Below are 20,253 nucleotides of genomic sequence, written 5' to 3' on the forward strand. Positions count from 1 at the left end.
TCGATGTTGGTTCGAGCCCACTTCCAGCATTTATCATATCATCACAGTCAGAGCCACCGACTTTCTCAAGCCAGCTGGATGGATACTCATATGAAGAATTCCTTACCCCAATTAAGCAAGGTTTCGAACTTGCATCAGGGGCAAGTGATTCAAAGCCAGCGTCCTTACCACTCGAATACAACAAGCTAGAGGTCATGACCACAGATACCTGCTGCCTTTTACTCGGACTCTCCTATTCTAAAAGTCCTTAATCCCCGATACCATTAAGTTATGGAACAGCCTTCCTCAAACAGTGATAAGCTGCCAAACGCCAGACAGCTTCAATTTTAAAAGCACTATGAAACAGATATTTTAAACATCACCTGTACAAATATACCCTCATATCACACGTGACTGAGGATGGCATTTCTTTCTTACTGTCAAACGTTGGACGTGCTTTTTTTTACATGTACCTGAAAATGCAGCTTTTCAATTAATTAGTAAGTTAAAACTTGCGTCAGCTGACGTAGAATAAGTTATGCCTGCTGATAATTTTGCCTCGTGTCTGTAGTGATCTGTATCAGGAAAAGCTTAATTTTACGTCACTTCCTTAATTTCCATGCGCAGTCTTATGCGCAACTACAAACAGTAATAGTAAGTAAATCGATGTCACTGGAATTATTTGTCAAAGTGTGCAAATCAAGTAGAAGTTTCCATATCACTAGTACCGGTTGCATAATACTCGTTTATCATTGAATGCAAATTTAAATTCCCTGGTCTGTCAAGTACTGCATTTTATTAAAATCGCTGTTTCTTTTTCAGGGCGGTCAGAAAATTCCTGATTTGTGTTTCAGCCTCGTTTTGGATTCTACTAGAAAATCATGTAATGTGATGTGTCTAGTTAGGTCTGTGTGAAATATCAGCTGATTATCTGTTTTTAGAATCATTTCAGCCAGTGACACAGAAAAGTTGCGTACATGCTAGCTCTCATAACATTCATGACAATGACTACTTGTCAAAAAAGTGGGTTATGTCAAGTTAATTGATTCTTAATTGGGTAAACATAAACGAGACTGATTCTCATTGGTTTAAACTAGTTTGTTAAAAGATTAAGTGATTTAAACTTTCAATACAATAACAGTTATGCAGATGTTTTTATCACCTAATCAAATGAGAAAGCCTTTGTCAAAGTTGGAGGCTTGACAAAGTTTTAAGTGCTGATATTAATTTACTATAGTGGGTTACACAATTACACTTGAAAAGCAACGCTTTAAGTGTGTAGGTAGAAGGTCACGGTATAATTACAGTATCATCACCCAAATATTTGGTACTCTATTCAAGTTACATTCTTTCGAAAAGGAATGTGACACAACCTAAGAGTTTCGAAACAGATATCAATCTGAATAATTTATGTGTCTGACTTCAATAAAAAATTAGATAGTAGGAAAAGTTGGTGAAAAGGCAGATAGAAGGAGTTAAAAAAGTGAATTATTTTTACTGTAAATTTGACTGTTGGTGGGACAGAATAAACAGCATAAATGTATGACCGGCCATGTCAATATCTAAAAAGGGCAATAAAGGAAAAGGAAATGATGCTGTAGCTTCAAGACTTGCAGACTTTACTGGAGAAAAAGAAATCCCTATCGCTGGTCATAGCAAAATGTCGTCATTAGAACAGGAGGATGCAAATTCAGGCCCAGAATGTGACCCTAGTGTAAATGACCTTGCAAATTCACTGGAATCTTCTTCTTTGATCTACTCTCGAGAAACTGGAAAGGTATCTATATATATTAAAACAGTGCTCCAGCTGGGATTAAAAAAGGGCAGGGTGCTGGCACTGAAAAGGGCACTTCTGGGGTGGTGGACGGTCCGGGACCATGCTCCCTCGGGAAAAAATATAACTGGTCCATGCATACAGTGCATTTTAACATACTTTAAGCATAGAATTTGGCATAATTTAGGCATGTTTTTGGCACACTTTAGGTATAGTCTTTTAATAGGCTATGTCTGTCATCTCTAATGCACCTACTTATTAACTGAAAATTCTATTGTTTGTATTTTACTTGGCATTGATTTTCAACTTGTAACATTTCTTTGTAATTGCATACTGAATAACAATATCTATGTATTTAGGCCTATTTTACTTGTTACAATTTCAGTACACATCTTCTCCATGTAGGCTACTTGATATTTATAAATTTATAGGTGCAAGATATTACCGGGTATATACAGAAAAAAAAGTTTAAACTTCCACTTAAATAAATGAAATCAGGCAAAATTTTTAACTTACAACAGTCTAAAAGCAAGTTTAGCACTTGTAATAGACATATTCCGGATATCCAAAATTTTATATCAGAATATGGTTACACTTTTTTCTAAAAGTCGTCGAATGTCCAGTTTAAACAATATTTTTGAAAAATTATTATGATGCAGACAGTTTAACAGCATTTTACAGTATTTGACATTAAAGTGTACCCTGTCATTACATCTTAGTAAACTAATTTCAAAGAAATCTTCATGAAAAATCAGCAATTTCACAAAGCAGACGACAACCTACTTTCGATTTCAAAAACTTGTAAAACGATAAAATCAAAATATTTTCCTATTTAAATTTGATTGTGATCGATTTTTATTAATTAGATTTAAATGTCTGTTGTCTGGACTTAAGTTTCAGTTGTGTATAAAGGGGTATTTACGGCTATATTACCGAAAACGCAAGTACACTTCGACAGGTGGCGCGAAATGATAATGATTTCAGACTGGTTTGCAAACTGTTTTAACACTAAGGTTCAGTGATTTTAATGCTAGTGGAGCAGTCTAAAATATTATGGTCTGCCTCGGGCACGATTACAGCAGGTAATTGTTTAATTGTTTGCTAATAATGTCAGTGCCCCCCCCCGGCATGTATCCCTCGATAAAAAGGGGCCAGTAAAGCAGTGTATTATAATCACTGAGGCAAAAAGGGGAAGTTTGGCTAAAAACAAAGAAATGAATGGTTGTAAAACGGGCAGGGTGCCTGGCGGGGCAACAGGGCGGAACGAATTTCGGGACGGGCGATGCGCCCTGCTGTAAATAGCTAGCTGGAGCACTGTTAAAACCATACCTTTGTTTGTAGATGTTTCAGCGTACATGTTTATGTTTGTAAATCATAAGGTGTCGTTTAATTCTAAACATTTTTTTGTAATGTTTGAATTCATGCAGAAGTTCTTTCTTGTTTTTGGCTGAAGTTGTTAAGATTTTAATGGTAAATTGTGATACAAACTTCATGATATTTTTTTTCAGCATTCCAGTAGTAAACATGGTCTATTAAAACAGTATTTCCTTCATAAAATTATTTAATAGGACAAATAGTCATCAGCATATATATAACTGACTACACATTTAACATGTTCTGCATTTTGTGAACTTATTTATATGGCTCCACCAGAAGACTATTATCCATTTTATTGGGAGGATAGTTACAGAAACAAAAGATGCTTCCATTCCCTGAATCTTTTATATGCCAGTTGTAAAACACCCATTCAGGAGACTTTGACCCAATGTTGGTAATTTTAGTATAGTGAGTAGGGGCTTAAACTTATATCCAATGGTTTCGTTGCCAGACAGTTATCAATGGACCACTGCATCTGGTCTGATACTTCAATTAGTGTAACACAGGCTTTTTATATCGATCAAGCACAAGTGTTAAAATGCTTGAAAGTGTGTCGGTTCACCTGGTGGATGCAGGACATATTTCTTCATGTGTCATATGTACTGATCATGTAAAGCAAGCTAGTTTTAAATGAGGACACATACATTTTGTAAATACAGTTAAAAAAAATTTTGGCATTTTGTCACAATGTTTATGGGCATAATACCTCGGTCAAATTCGAAAAACAGCTTGATCCTCTCAGTCTTTCTGGAGTTATGATCCTTTAATTACTTAAAGTTGTGGAAATCTAACTTTAGCAGTTCTTATCCAATGTTCCCAAATGGTCACAATATTTATGGGAAAGTTTGGTAACCACCAGAATGTTTTGAGTCTTTCTAGAGTTATGGCCATTGAATTAATCAAAATTGTGGAAATTGACAGTATACACTACCTACCTTGAGCAGTTCGTATTCAGTGATCACCAAACTTTTCACAGTAAATGTTAATGGATTTAATACAGAAGCTTGGACAACTTTTATAACCAGATAGATACTGTAACTATTTGAGTAAAGGCTCTTAAATTACTTGCAATTGCTAAAACTGACAGTGTCTGCTTATTAACTTTTAAAACTCTGTAAATAAAAGCAGTTTTTGTCCAGCTTTCACCAAATTAAGTCAGAATGGTTATTTGCATATTCTCTTCGACCAAGTTTGATAACCATCCAGATATGTCAGGCTTGAGTTATGGTCCTTGAATTAGTTGGAATTGAGAAAATTTACAACTTGTCTACTCAATAAGACAAATATTTTTAAAGTAAAAAATAATTTGCTGTGATGTGTGTATTTTGTGAGTTTTCCATTCTTGTTTAGAATTAAATTGCATTTTATTCTTTATAGAATTTGTAAAAAGTATAATTTTGGGTGACTTAATTTCCAATTATACTTCCATTTTTCAATAAAATATTGTAATGTAAATATTCTGCTTATGTTTAAAATAACAGACGTCTTTGGTAACTAATGTTGTTACATTCCTTTAATGATGACAGATTATAAGAAATTGACCTTATTAAATCATTGCTTGTATAAATTGGTCTTATGTTATGTTAAAACCATTGACTGTGTTACTTAACCTTTAGCCTGCTGGCATCGAGTGATTCTGCCTTTGCGACCAGTGCAGACCAAGATCAGCCTGCACATCTGTGCAGGCTGATAATTGTATGCACTGTTCGCTATTCAGTCACTAAATTTTCAGTGAAAACACCTTCAAATGATAAATGGTATTGTCCAAATTGAAAGGTAGACCTGTCCATTTTAGAAACTTAGCAAGGTAAATGTTAAAATCATTGTATTACAAAATCAAAATATCATCCTGACATGTCACACTATACTTTTCTTCAACAAAGGTAAAATTGTAATGCGATGCTGTTACAGATTGAAATGCACCAGGAAGTTGTTTGTGTTGTTTGTCTATACATTGATTATAGTTTCAAGTCTTACATAAAATTTAACAACTACACAACTCAAAATGTGTTTTACTAGTCTCTCTCTCATTTAATCTTTTTTATGTCAATTTCTTACTCAGATTTGTCATTTTGTGAAAAATTTCGTCAAGTACATGTAGGTCTCTAACAGATTTGAGATTAATAAAAAGTTGCATCCAGTTACAAAAATGATTTTATACTATCAATACCACTACATTAGCATAGTGGTAGAGCTCCTGCTTTGATTGCAAGAGGTCATGGGTCTGCTGCCTGGCTTTGTCGTATCAAAGCCATGAAAAATGGTACTAGTAGCTTCCTCTCTTGGCATTCAGCATTCAGAGGATAGTTCAAGAACTGGTCAGCCAGGTGCCAGTATAAAATGAGACTGGGTAGGGTATAAATTCATGGCATCTGTTTTAGGCTTCATATTCCATTGAGAGAACACTGTAAAGCTGGGTTGTGTGCTCACTATTACAAGTAGTAAAAAATGTAGAAAAAGATGTTAAACCTGAACACATTTGTACTTTCTGCATTACTAAGATGGCATCATATCATCATAGTGTGATTAGTTACCCTTGGAATGTGCGAGTCTCTATTTTTTCCTGTCATTGAAATTAGATTTTTCCAGATGTGACTGACATAAACTTTAGAAACAACCTTGTTATATTATTCATTTCCAGGATAAAAAGAGTGGCGGGGCTTGTGCAAATCCGGCAGCCAGCCAACAGCCAAGCAATCTTGTCAAGACGGTTTACCTGCAGATGCCAGGACAGAGGCAACCAAAACAGATTAGTCGTAGAAACCCACTCAAAGCTGATCTCGTAAGTTGTTTCCTGCATAGATTTTTTTATCTGATTTTTTTTATATCGTTGACATATTATACATATTTTCTGTAGTAGATTTTTTTTTGATAATGGCAAAAGATGACCAAAAATCTTGGGGGGGGAAAAAAAGAGAAAAAGTACACGTTTATGAAGCACTGTAAGAGCGACTTCTACTGTAGGTTATAGTAGAAAGTTCCTTGATCAGAGGATTTCAGTATTTTGTTGAGTCTCAGAATGACGTTGTTTATAATGTGACTGCCACATCTTTTGTTACGAACATAACTTGTGTTAATTTCTTGTGAAATCCTGTTTTCAATAATTGTCTTAGCTAATATTTGTCAAAGGTTAGAATATGGATAGACACAGTAGAAAGTTTTATTGAATACAAAATGTACATTATTTTTAGCTCACCAGAGCCAAAGGCTCAGGGTGAGCTACTCTGATCAGTCACTGTCCGTCGTCCGTAAACTTTTACTTTAAACGACATCTCCTCATAAACCGCTTGGCCAATTTCATCCAAACTTCACAGGAATGTTCCTTGGGTGAAGCTCTACAAAAATTGTTTAAAGAATTGAATTCCATGCAGAACTCTGGTTGCTATGGCAACCGAAAGGAAAAACTTTAAAAATCTTCTTCGCAAAAATCAGGGGTTACTTGATTGTACATTGGAAAATCTTCAAAAAAAAATTCTAAAAATCATCAGTTTGAGATTTGAAACATGTAGCTCATATTACTCAGGTGAGTGATCCTGGGTCATCATGACCCTCTTGTTATTTATCTCCCTTTATGGCTGTATTATATAAGGTGCAGTAATAAAAAAAAAAAGAACTTTTCAAACTTCTGTTCCATTTATATAAACATAAAATTTAAAGCCTTATGCCACTTGAAGTGTGCTGTTGATCAATGTCAAGAAGTCAGATTTGATTAATATTTAGAAATTAGATTTTTTTACCTAATTAAAGTCTGGCAGCTTGCTTTCTATTTTTTTTTGTGATATTTGAAATATAGCCTTGTAGACATGTTGGTTCAGGTGTTAAAAGTCTGACTCCTTATTTAAGGGTCAGATTATGAATTTTGATTGTGATCGCAGTCCCTTACCTGGTCGCCAGTAGTGGTCAGAAAGCTAGAAAGCAGCCATCAAGCATAGTGAAGGCCATAATTAAAAAAATGTTTGTTTGCAGTGCTCCGTCCCAGATTTTTAGGAGTGGATAGGTAGGTAGGTAGGGATTTTTTTTTTGTAAAGTCAGTGTACACAAATTTTCTCAGCAGACATTGAAACATATTCATTAATTTCAGAGAATAAGAACATACATGGAAGACAAATTCTACCAGGAAATTCATAGAGCACAATTTATTAAACCAGATCTTTCATTTTATAATTTAAATCAAAATTTTCGTGAAACTGAATGACACTACTTTGGATATAGACCAAGAATGCAACGAACAATCTGGACACTCCAAACCCTCATTCCCTTAAACCTTTTACAGGACAGTTGTTCTGACTTCATGCAGATGCTGTCAGACCCTTATTGTATGAAATGATGGCCTTTGTTGCATTTTGGTCTAAGTTTTGAGTACTCAAATATTTGTCATCAATCTGGATACAGGAAGAGACAGAAGGTTTATAATGACCTCACTGCAGACCTAAGCTGTTCAACCTGTTTTTGGCAAGATGGGGGTTGGGAAGGGTAGGCAAAGAAGAATGTTTGCTGCCATCCCCCTGAAAATGTTAAAAATAAATTAATGAAATGGTGGCTTCTGTTACATCTCTTGACAGGAATGAAATAGTGGCCTTAGTTACAGCTTTTGACAGGAATGAAATAGTGGCCTCTGTTACATCTTTCGACAGTAATGAAGGGGCGGCCTATGCTACCTCTATGAATGAAATAGTGGCCTTTTTAACCTTTTTTGATGATAGAAATGAAATGGTGCCCTCTGTTACATCTTTTGGTAGGAATGAAAATAATGGTGGCATCTGTTACATTTTTTGATGGCATGTGTTACATCTTTCTTAGGAATGAAATGATGGCAACTGTTACATTTTTTGTCTAAATTCTGAGTGCCCTGATACTATTAATCTGGACACAGGAAGTGTTGTTGCATATGAAAGTCACATTACAGTCCAAAATTTGGCGGTAGGTATAGAAGATCGAATTCCAGAATTTTTTTTAAATACAAGTTTGAAATGGTGGGTTCTGATACATGTTCAACTTTGTTAAATAAAGGTAACTTCTTGGTCAGCTTGGGGCAGGGGAGCAGCATAGGCCTCCCAACCCTTTGAATATAGGTCTGTGTATAAGAGGGTGATTGTGACCAGCTGTGGAGCTTCTCATGCTTAATTTTTAGTCTCTGTTTTAGTGAAAATTAAGGCTTAAAAATTGAAAGGCTTCACTTTTAAACACAAGCTGAAGTATGTCAAATTATGATTTAGTTCCTTTCAGCAAGGAACAAGAAACGAAGTTCACAGCACTTAAATTGCATATCCATAAATCATCTCAGTCCTTTTAAATCAAAGTGTATTAGGTAATACACAAATTGTACTTGTAGAATTAGGTCAAAATACATCACACACATCACAACATTTAGCTGTCAAACTGCTTCCTTTCATCTTACATCAAAGGTCAAAGGCAGATTCACATCTTTATTTTGAACTTAGCCGACAAGTGCCAGTGTATTTTTCAGGATGTTTATGCAATTTTGTCACCAAATGTGTCGGATAAAACTGGGATTTAAAAGTTAAATCATGTTTGCAAGGATAGGAAACTTAGGATTTACAAAAAAAATCAAGGTATGTGGCTTTATTACGTGTCCGAACAAGGTCTCAATTAATACATAAAAATGTGAATAGTTATCATTCAGGTTGCCAATTATTCTGGTGCATGATCAAAAATTCAGATGTTTGTTTAATTTATAAACTTTTAAATGTTGAAACTAATCAACAGAAAATCAGAATAAATTTTTAGACCGTGGTCATGTTGACTGACTCATTGGTCGGGTCCATGGCGTTGTGTCAGACGACATTGTTTATTAAAAGAATGAGTTGGGATTTACGGCGAACCGACACAAAAAGGTCATATATCGCCGAGACATTTGTTTATTGGAAAATTGTTTATCAAATATACATAGGTCACCGTAAAACCATGTGAGAAAGACTAAGTAAAGATGTCTGAGCAACTTTCTCACTCAGATCGAAACTTGTGACTTCCGAAACACGCGCGAAGACGGCAATATGGTCGTGTCCACTAAACCTTGAATGATCTGCTGAATATCAAAATACGAAAAGGAAAATGTCTGCTGAAAATTTTCATCAGAAAGGATCAAAACATATATAAAAAAAAAAATTAATTAAGGTGCAGTGATAAAAACTGTGATTGCCCCCCCCCCCGAACTGCCTAAAAAAAATTTTGGGTCGTGACTATTTTGATGGGTTGGTCGGAGCACTGCAAACAGACAATTTCTTAATTATGGCCTAACAAACATGTATTTTAGACAAACTTTCCCTGTAATTAATGTTTGAAATAAATTAGTAAAATTTGGACTAATTTAACATCTAGTTATAATTCACTTCAATATTTTCATCATCAAAAATACAATCTCCTCATGTTAAAAATCTGTTGATAACTTTTGAAATTCTTTTACAGGATGTTGGGAAGGTGTTTAAGAAATGTAAGGAATAAGTTTTGAATTTTTTTTACAGGATGTTGGGAAAGTGTTTAAGAAATGTAAAGAAGATCAATCCACTAGGTTAGATCTGAGTAAATCACAGGTAAACTATTTTTTTGACTTGACTTAACATTTCTGAAAAATTCTCTGAAGCGGAATTCCCTATAGATCACAATGCATTGCAATATTGAAAAATTTAATTGCTTAATTTTAAACCTAGTTCCCACATTCTGGAAAGATTTTCCTTTGGGTCGGTTAAGAAAGGCCAGTCTTTCTTGTCCAGTGCTGCATGTATGTTTACTAAGGTAACTTGATACATTTGTATATTGTATTGTGATGGCTTGTAGAAAATTTTTAAAATACGAATTCAAGATGGAGGGTGAATTGTGATGATTCCTTATTGTGTTATATTGTAATATAGCACTTAATTTTAAAATATCAAATACTTAAAAGAAAGTGATTTTTCATGACCTGGAATAGAAATTTGCTTACAGTCTGATTCAAGGACAATAGTCCTAATTCCACAGACTGGTAACTATAGCATACTAAAATAGCATGATAGTTGTCTGTTTAATATATCAGTTCTCAAGGAGTTTGCCTCTAGAATGATACTCCTTTGTTGTGCAATAAACAGAGATAGAGCAAATATTTCTATAGCTTTCGACTTGAGGTTGATTGTTTTAATAGATGATGACTTTTATAATTTATTATTTTGAGCAAACTGTGTACGATACCTTTACCATTGCAATGTAGTTTGGAAAATGATTACTGTAAATCCGGTATTGTTCGCAGTGTTTTAATTTTCGCTATTTTTCGCGAAATGGGTGCATCGCGAATTTATAAATCCGCATAGATTTTTTTCAATAACATACAGACATACCCGGAAAAAAATGTCTGAAATATAGTTAATTTCAGCAATGAATACTAGCAGCCTATACACGATGTTTATTAAAAGAACTTCAATTTATTTCGAAATGTTATGAATAAGTATAATAAAAATCATCGAAATTACATTTCATGTAGAATATACTGCTTAAAGACAGAATAAATGCTAAGGCCTAGAAGTTGGATTTACATGCAGCTGGCAGGGATATATATATAACACAATATCCTGGTCAAGGCACTGGAAATTTCTGAGATGCTCTTGAGTGTCTCCCACCTAACCAAGAGGCCTGTACTGGAAAGACGGCTTCGCGTGTATCGGTGCTATACACATGATACTTTAAAGAACCAGACTGTCTATTCACAAAGAGATAGGCTAAGTTAGCCGGACAGGCTTGTGTCTTAAAGGATTTCTCTCTATCTGTTCTGAGGGGGTGGGGGCTTTATCTCACTCTGTCCCTCTGGTCTGATCGCTCTGTGTCTGTACTAGTAGAGGATGAATTTCGCGCCCTGTGTGGCTGTGTTTCCTATATGTAAAGCGCCTTTGAAAGTGTCTATCATGAAAAGGGCGCTATATAAACCTGGTATAATAATAATAATACCAATAATAATAACTTTGTTTTTAACAGGTTACGGAGAGCATCTCCTTGATGCACTTTGTGTCAAACAAGCAGAGCTCGTGATTTTTTACTCATATTTAGATAACAAAGGTATTAGCAACAATGTGTCACACCATTGTATTATATACTTTGTACAGTACAATTAATATTTATGAAATGACTGTAACAAACTTTAAACATTTTATCAAGTTTCAAGTTTATTCAATACTCAATTCATGTAGTCCATGACAATATGAGCTAAAACATATATACATATTGAAATATATAATGAACGTGTCTCGTTTTGTATAAAGTAGGGGGATACGTTTATAATAGTAGTCACCATACGTTCATAAACTACAATGTTTATTACTTCTACTTAGAAATATCAAATAAAAATGGCCAACTAGATAATAGGTGGCGTTACTAACAGAGACGAATCAATAAAACCAGTTAGTTCATTAAAAAAATCAAACCTTGCATGATGCAAATAGTTCATAAACATTACCTGTTATCAGCTATTTTAATGTAATAAGAATAATAACCCGTAAATTGAATAAAGGGTTACAAGGCTCTCAATTTCAGTCGAACAAAAACAATTTGTCGATTACTAACACGAAATAGCCGTTACAGACCATGCATTTAACAAGTCTTTGGCGTGCATAAAATCGTTACGGTACAGAATAATGGACATTTATGTAATCACAACTTCTGGAATTGGAATTTCACTGACTTATTTAATCCCCCGCCGTGGCGGAGGGATTATAGGAATGGTTTGCGGCCGTCCGTCCTTCCGTCCGTCCTTCCGTCCGTCTTTCCGTCCGTCCTTCCGTCCGTAACTAAATCGTGTCCGGTCCATATCTCCTAAACCCCTTGAAGGATTTTCATGAAACTTGGGTCAAATGATCACCTCATCAAGACGATGTGCAGAACCCATGAGACAGCCTTGTCGGTTCAAGGTCAAGGTCACAACTCAAGGTCAAAGGTTTGAGCCTGCCATTTTGTGTCCGCTCTATATCTCCTAAACCCCTTGAAGGAATTTTATAAAACTTGGATCAAATGATCACCTCATCAAGACAATGTGCAGAACCCATGAGTCAGCCATGCCGGCTCAAGGTCAAGGTCACAACTCAAGGTCAAAGGTTTGAGCCTTCCATTTTGTGTCCGCTCTATATCTCTTAAACCCCTTGAAGGAATTTTATAAAACTTGGGTCAAATGATCACCTCATCAAGACGATGTGCAGAACCCATGAGTCAGTCATGCCGGCTCAAGGTCAAGGTCACAACTTAGGGTCAAAGGTTGAACCTTCCATTTTGTGTCCGCTCTATATCTCCTAAACCCCTTGAAGGATTTTCATCAAACTTGGGTCAAACGATCACCTCATCAAGGCGATGTGCAGAACTTATAAGTCAGCCATGTCGGCTCAAGGTCAAGGTCACAACTGAAGGTCAAAGGTTTGAGCCTTCCATTTCGTGTCCGCTCTATATCTCCTAAACCCCTTGAAGGAATTTTATAAAACTTGGGTCAAATGATTACCTCATCAGAACGATGTGCAGAAATTATGAGTCAACCATGCCAGCTCAAGGTCAAGGTCACAAATAAGGGTCGAAGGTTTGAGCCTTCCATTTGGTGTCCACTCTGTATCTCCTTAACCCCTTGAAGGATTTTCATCAAACTTGGGTCAAATGATCACCTCATCAAGAACTCATGAGTCAGCCATGTCAACTGAAGGTCAAGGTCACAACTGAAGGTCAAAGGTTTCAGCTCTGTATCTCCTAAACCCCTTGAAGGATTTCCATGTAACTTTGGTCAAATGATCACCTCATCAAGACGTTGTGCAGAATTCATGAGTCAGCCATGTCAGTTCAAGGTCAAGGTCACAGCTAAAATCAAAGGTTTTACCCTTTCACTATCCATAGCAGTGGCGGGGGATTTAGCTGTCTTTCAGACTGCCTTGTTTAAATATAAGATAAGAACCTTCGCGAATTTAAATTTCTGACCCTCCCCTTGTGAATTCATAAGTCCGCGAAATAATTCAGTGTGCGGGAATTCGCGAAATAAATATCACGCGAATATAAAGTGATTTACAGTATTTGTGAAAATCCATTGGACAAATTGCTCTAAAAAGATCTGCTTAATCACTTTAAGCAGGTAAAAAGTACTTTTATTTTTCTTTCAGATTACTGTGATACTACCAACTGTGAAAGAACTGGTTCACCTGAAGGAGTTATATCTCTACGGCAACAAGATTGTCCAGTTGCCAATAGAGATCGGCTGCCTGGTAAACCTAGAGACATTTGCATTGAATGAAAACTCTCTCACAAATCTACCAGATACAATGGAAGATTTGAAGAAGCTGAGATTGCTGGATCTGAGGCATAATAGACTCACAGAGGTATGCTTGTAATTGATTTGGACATATTCTGACTGACCTAAAATATTGCCTCGACCAAAATTGTTTAGCTCGTCTGATTTCGAAAAAAGTCTACGAGGTATTGTTGTTACTTTTTTTCTGTCGGCGTTGGTTAAAATTTTTGTTTAGGTCTACCTTTTGTCAAACACAGTAAGAGCTACAGCTTAAACATTGCACACTTGTTTACTGTCATTAGGGAACTATGTAGGCAAAGAACCTTAACACTGATTTGCATTTTTAGCAGACTATCATCAGATGGTAGGCTATTCAAATCACTCTGCATCGTGGTCCGTCGTCCTTCCGTCCGTTAACAATTTTTCGTTATCGCATCTCCTCAGAAACTACTTGGGGGATTTTGACCAAACTTTGTCAGAATGATGTATTGGTACCCTAGTTATATCCCCCAGAAAATCAGACTGGTTCAGCAATTTTTGAGTGAGTTATGGCCCTTTGTTTACTTTTATAATTTACATAGATTTATATAGGGAAAAACTTTGAAACACTTCTTATCCAAAACCACAGGGCCTAGGGCTTTGATATTTGGTATGTAGCATCATCTAGCAGTCATCTACCAAGATTGTCCAAATTATTTCCCTAGGGTCAAATATGGCCCCGCCCCGGGGGTCACAGAGTTTAATTATATAGACTTATATAGGGAAAAACTTTAAAAATCTTCTTGTCATGACCTACAACATTCAAATTGACACCTTATGTATAGTATTGAGTGGCTAGATGAACCTTGAAATGATTTGACCTTGATATTGACCTAGTGACTTACTTTCACATTTCTGTAGCTACAGCCTTCAAATTTGGACCACATGCATAGGTTTGTGTACAGAATTAAACTTTGACCTTGACATTGACCTAGTGACCTACTTTCACATTTAAATTGGACCACATGCATAGTTTTGTGTTCCGAAATGAAATTTAACCTTGATTTTGACCTAATGACCTACTTTCACATTTCTCAAGCTACAGTCTTCAAATTTGGACCATGTGCATAGTTTTGTGTACCGAAATGAACTTTGACCTTGAGATTGACCTACTTTCACATTTCTGTAGCTACAGCCTTCGAATTTGGACCACATGTATAGGTTTGTGTACAGAAATAAAGTTTGACCTTGACATTGACCTAATGACCTACATTCACATTTTTGAAGGTACAGGCTTCAAATTTGGACCACATGTATAGTTTTTTTGTTCCCAACTGAAATTTGACCTTTAGTGACCTACTTTTACAATTCTTAAGTACAGCCTTCAAATTTGGAACACATGCATAGTTTTGTGTACCGAAATGAACTTTGATCTCGAGATTGACCTAGTGAACTACTTTCACATTTTTAAAGCTACATGCTTCAAATTTGGACCCCATGCTTAGTTTTGTGTTCTGAATTGAAATTTGACCTTGATTTTTACCTAGTACCTACATTTCTCAAGTTACAGCCTTCAAATTTCAAGCACATGTGTGCAGTTTTGTGTACAGAAATGAACTTTGACTTTGAAATTGATCTAGTGACCTACTTTCACATTTCTCAAGGTACAGCTTCAAATTTGGACCATATGCACAGTTTTATGTACCAAAATGAACTTTGACCTTGATTTTGACCTTTATCTAGTCTTGAAATTTGGAACATTCAAAAATGGCTCAATGGTGGGCGCCAGGATCACTCTGTGATCTCTTGTGTCAAAATTATGGCCTTTTTTGTACTTGGGGAAAGTTTCTTGGTTATAATTTTTGTTAAGGTCTCCTTTTCTCAAAAACTGAAGAGCTTTGAAACTGCATTCTTGTTATCATCGTAAGGGGACAATGTGTGTCAAGAGCCATAGCTCTAACCTGCATTTTGTCAGAAATATGGCCGTTTTTGTACTTAGAAAATCTGAACTATAACTCTTTTCTTACATATTGTCCAGCACTTGCAGATGAGTGATGGCACCCATAGGCGGTGCTCTGGTTTTTCCTGTGATAATGAGAGACTTTCTTTTTGTACAAAGGTCAAAATTGAATATCCTTAGTATTGGGGTCGGGATAACGTATTCTTGTTCAGCATCAATACTGGTTTTTGTCAAAGCAAATTCAAATATCATTTTTATGCCCCTGGCATCTACTGATGCGGGAGGCATATAGTGATTGTCCTGTCCGTTCGTTCGTCTGTATGAGGTTAACCAAGTGGGACCGTTTTGTCTAGCATCAATACCCCTTACTAGAATGACTTGATACTAATGCAGATGTTACCTGTGACCATTCCTCATCTTCAGACATTGCCTGACCTCAGTTTGACCTTGACCTTAAACTTGACCTTGTTTTGGACTTAGGTTGCTTTGTATCGACAAGGATGCCACCGGGGGCATCAAGCGTTTATTGAACGCAGCTTCTTGTTCATTCCGAAAGTCACAATAACAAAGTCCTTTGTAGTAGAGATTTAATATCTGTGTCATTTAAACTGTAAGCATTTCTTCATTACTGTGACTTCAGTTTGCTATTTTAGTATTTTTATGAGCTCTGTATTGACTGGAGAAAAAAAATTGGCTACGTATGTAGTACTAGCCACCTTGAAAATTCTTCTTAGAAAAAAGCCAACAGTAATTCATACTGTGGACTAGCTAGTTGCCATTTATGTGTAGTTCATAAAGTGCTAATAAATGTAAAACTATTTGTTGCTATTCGCATTAATGAACAGTAAATAACCTCACCCCGTTCACTTCAGATTTTCATCAGGTTGTGAAATTTACTCGTCACATGTGTGTGCAATATCAATGATCAAAATTAGCGCTAGCCCAAAGGTGAGAACGTAGTAAAATTTGGCTGGTGGAATTTCTGTTGATATATGCTTTTAGACTCCAGCATGTGAGATTTTTTGTTGTTCACATAAATATGTAGCAATTTGCCTAGGGTTTACAGTGCTCCAGCTAGCTATTTACAGCAGGGCACATCACTTGTTCCGAAATTCGTTCCGCCCTGTTGCCCCTAGAAGTGTCCTAATTTCAGTGCCAGCACCCTGCCCTTCTTGAATCTTAGCAAGAGCACTGGTCTGGAAATCCTAATGCTGACTCTGCAGTGTGAATTAAAATTGTCTTAAGATTAAAAGCAAAGAGAGATCAGTATGGGCTTAATATTTGGACTTGAAAATGTTAGCCCGTTTGTCATGATATGTCTATTTTATCAGTTCTTTGGTTTTATTGAAATATTTGTATAAATATTTACAGATTCCTGAAGTGGTGTACCAGCTGAGATCTCTGACTACACTGTTGATTAGGTTTAACAGGATTAGAACGGTCGGCGATGGCATTAGGAATCTTACAGTGAGTTTTCTTTCTCCTTGAATACTTACTATAGAAAACATGCATAGCAGACTGTTCTTTAAAGCAGGAAACTCGATTTAAGCACTAAACTGCCTTATAATTAAGCGTCTCTTACCCAGTGTATTTCCTCTCAAAACTGGAGAAATATTGAGGCTGAAGTATTACAATCAAAACTGTGGGTTTGATTAAATGGTTGTTTGCCGATTGTGACAATACTGGTAGGTGGTAAGATAATAGTCATTTGATCTGGAAAAAGGTGATAAAAATAGCTCAGCAGAAGTACACTCAGGTTGCAAAAATACTTATAATTGAAATGAGTACATAAATTTGAATATGATGAACACGTTTACTCACTAAAACTCTTACAAAAATGGCCAAAATCAGTGCCTCACAAACAGACGTTGACAATAAATTTTTGCGGGTTGCCGTGCCAAAATCTGATTCAGTGACATCACGGGATTCCCAGTAATTTGAAAACTGGGCCAAAACAAAAATGGCATTGAAAGAAATATCAACTTTCAAAAAGGATGTTTTTGATTTGAAATAGAATGGAAAGTTTAACAACAGTAAATAACATCATTTCCAGATATGACCAACATGATAATTTTTGACTTGCCCAACAGGTAATCATATATGACTTTTGCTTGCCCTGACTCAACTTTTACCTGCCCCAGGTAATCTGGTAGTCATTAACATCAAGCCCTGCTGCCTATGGTTAACATAAATAACCTTGAAAATGAAGATTGGATTTAGATGTTTTATAGCACTTTCTATATTTATTCATAAAAATATTTGAATTTTAAAAAAGAAACAACAATTACAACAACGTCTTATTGGTTATTTTCAAGAAAACAAAAATCCATAGCACAATGAGACTGATTCCGTTTTCTGCTGTGGAGGTTATTTATTACTGGTGTCAATGTAAATCCTACTTTCGTTTTTCAACCCACCTCACAATTGACCAAAAGTGTTTTTTTTTTTCCGGAATTTCGGTCAAAAATTTGGGGATGTGTATTTTACACGGGTATCTACGGTATAAAAAAATGGTTAATATAACATTAGCTAGATCTGGAATTTTGTATTTGGATCACACTCTGTGCTTGCGTGCCTTTTAAGATCTGACCTGGCAAAATCTGCTCGAGCTGAATACAGCATCCCAAATCAATGTACTGTTATAATAACCCTGTTTTATATCAAGTGGTTTTTTTTTTCACCAAGATAATATATTGAACTGAGGTCTAACTGGACAAAAAAAACAGACATGCTCTCATACAGTAGGTCTTCCTGCTTATTGACTGTTCAACAAGTAACAACAAAACACACCTTTGTTTTCGGTTTGAATTGAAAAGCCCATGTCAAATGTTTGTTTCAACAATACAAATTAGCTAAAATTCTTAGAGGTCTGCATGGGTAGTGTTATTAGCTGAGCGGTATTGATGTATAATGCTCTCTTAGCTCAAGTCAGTTAGTGCTCCTAAAGACTCCACCAAGGAGGTGAAGTTGATTATTGGATGCTTACATTTCTGCTTGTTAGTCAGTTTTGTTTTATTTCAAAATTGACCACCAAGTCTTCATCCCCAAGATTTTGGCTTGAATCAGGGGTACACATTTTACATGGGTATTTATGGTAGCTTATTTGATTTGACAAGTCAAGACAGTTTATCTGTTACTTGGTCTTAGGTGTTGACATTGGTGTGTGTTAAGATTTTGTTAATGCCCACGTGTCTTGAAAATGCATGAACTGAAACAATTTGCTCTTGTTTATTGTAAATGTCAGGATGCATAACTTTGCCTTGAATATATTGCTGATGTTGCCTGATGTCAAACTGCTGTCTGATGAACATTGACAATTGAAGGCACTGCCCATGTCATCATGCCAGTGAGCTGAGAGAGATCATGTCACCAATAAGACATTGTTATTAGTACTGCCTTCCAGTGTAATGCAGGGTTTTCTCTTATCAAGTTTGGAATGAGAGCAGTAGCAAGTTTTCTTATCCATACTGTTTTCACAATTGCTATTAAAATGCCTGTTCTTCATAGATGGATGTGTTAGATGATTTTTATTGCCTGTCCTGTTAAAGGTATTGTAAAATAACAAATAAATTTGGGTATTTCTAGCATAATTTCTATTGGTTAATACGACTTGGTAGTATTTGTGCTTCCGCTGAAGAACGCATTATTTTAGTCAAGGTATTTTCCTATGGAACTATTCCTGGCTTTAGAGTGGATAATTTAATACTCTCCCTAAAAGGTAGTCAAGACAATGCTCATCTCTGCAGTCAGTCATTTTCTCTTACTGTTAAATCTCCGTCATTCTTTGGTTTTGTTTAAAACTTTTACCTCCTTTGTATGAAACCTCCTGCTGTGACAGTATCATATTGGCTACGTATGTACATGGCTTCAGTTTTATTAGCAGATTTGAGTAGAATGTGAAAATGGTAAATTAGCAGAATTTTCAAAGTTTTTGTAATCTGTTAATAAGAAACATGACCCTGTAACTGAGAGTATTTTGGTTGTTTTACGTTTTGTATCTCTGTTATTAAGAATTGATGATATTTGGATACACAAGTTTGAGAAAAAAAAGGAAGATTGGTGCAGAGAAGAAAAAAAGTATTAGTTAAATTTCAGGGGCAAATAAAGTTTTTAAGTTGTGAATGTTTTTTTATTTATTCCATTTTGAAACTGATATATTTCCAAGACTATCCATTGAATGTAACCTGCTGTTTTAGACTAGTCTGTCATCTGGAGCATTTTGCATAGTCCATGTTCTAATTGGTCTGACAAGGTTGATGAAAGATAATATTCAGCTTTTTTGTGCCCTGATTAAATGTGACATTGATAATTGTAGAAAAGTTCTTTTGCTGAAAAGCCACAGTCATTGAAGATGTCACTCATGTGTGGCGGTAACAGGCTTTGTGCTGTAGATGTAGGCCACCTTGCCAACTGTAAACATTAAATGTCATGTAACATTTGATAATTTGTCAGGACCTTTCACTAAAAATAAAAGGATTACAGGTTTATTGTCTGTGTGCTCTTATTTCTGTCCTTCTTATTTTTGGTAACATAGAAAAAAAGAAGAAAATTCTGCTTTTAGTGCGTCTGTACATAAAGTTATTTTCAGTATGATGAATCTTGTCGCTAGAGCTGAAAATAGAAAAACCTTTAAACGACTCTTCTCATGAACCGCTTGATGGATCTTCATCAAACTTGTTCTGAAGCAAGCATCATTATAAGGTCCTGTCGCAAGTTTGTTTAAATTGGGGGCTCTTGGTCCCTTTTAGGGGCCACTAGAGCCAAAATTAGAAATACCTTCTCATGAACTGCTTGATGGATCTTCATCAAAATTGTTCTGTAGCATCATATAAGGTCTTGTCCCAAGTTTGTTCAAATAGGGGCAGTCGGTCCCCCTTTTAGGGGCCACTAGAACAAAAATGTAAATGCCTTCAAAAGACCTCATGAACTGCTTGATGGATCTTCATC

General features: G+C 35.8%; 1 protein-coding gene across 1 annotated transcript in view; it reads left to right on the forward strand.

Annotated features, from left to right (window-relative positions):
• Window positions 1-601: 601 nt before the first annotated feature.
• LOC123537331 (leucine-rich repeat protein SHOC-2-like) overlaps window positions 602-20,253 on the forward strand; it is a 42,330-nt gene continuing 22,678 nt past the window's right edge. Inside the window, exons 1-6 of the mRNA XM_045321012.2 lie at window positions 602-633; window positions 802-1,756; window positions 5,772-5,912; window positions 9,613-9,681; window positions 13,240-13,455; window positions 16,678-16,773. Of these exons, the coding sequence (XP_045176947.2) occupies window positions 1,532-1,756; window positions 5,772-5,912; window positions 9,613-9,681; window positions 13,240-13,455; window positions 16,678-16,773 (747 nt within the window). The 5' untranslated portion in view covers window positions 602-633; window positions 802-1,531. The remainder of the gene's footprint in view (window positions 634-801; window positions 1,757-5,771; window positions 5,913-9,612; window positions 9,682-13,239; window positions 13,456-16,677; window positions 16,774-20,253) is intronic.

This window comes from Mercenaria mercenaria, chromosome 17, assembly GCF_021730395.1.
Source record: "Mercenaria mercenaria strain notata chromosome 17, MADL_Memer_1, whole genome shotgun sequence".
NCBI classification, from domain to species: domain Eukaryota; kingdom Metazoa; phylum Mollusca; class Bivalvia; order Venerida; family Veneridae; genus Mercenaria; species Mercenaria mercenaria.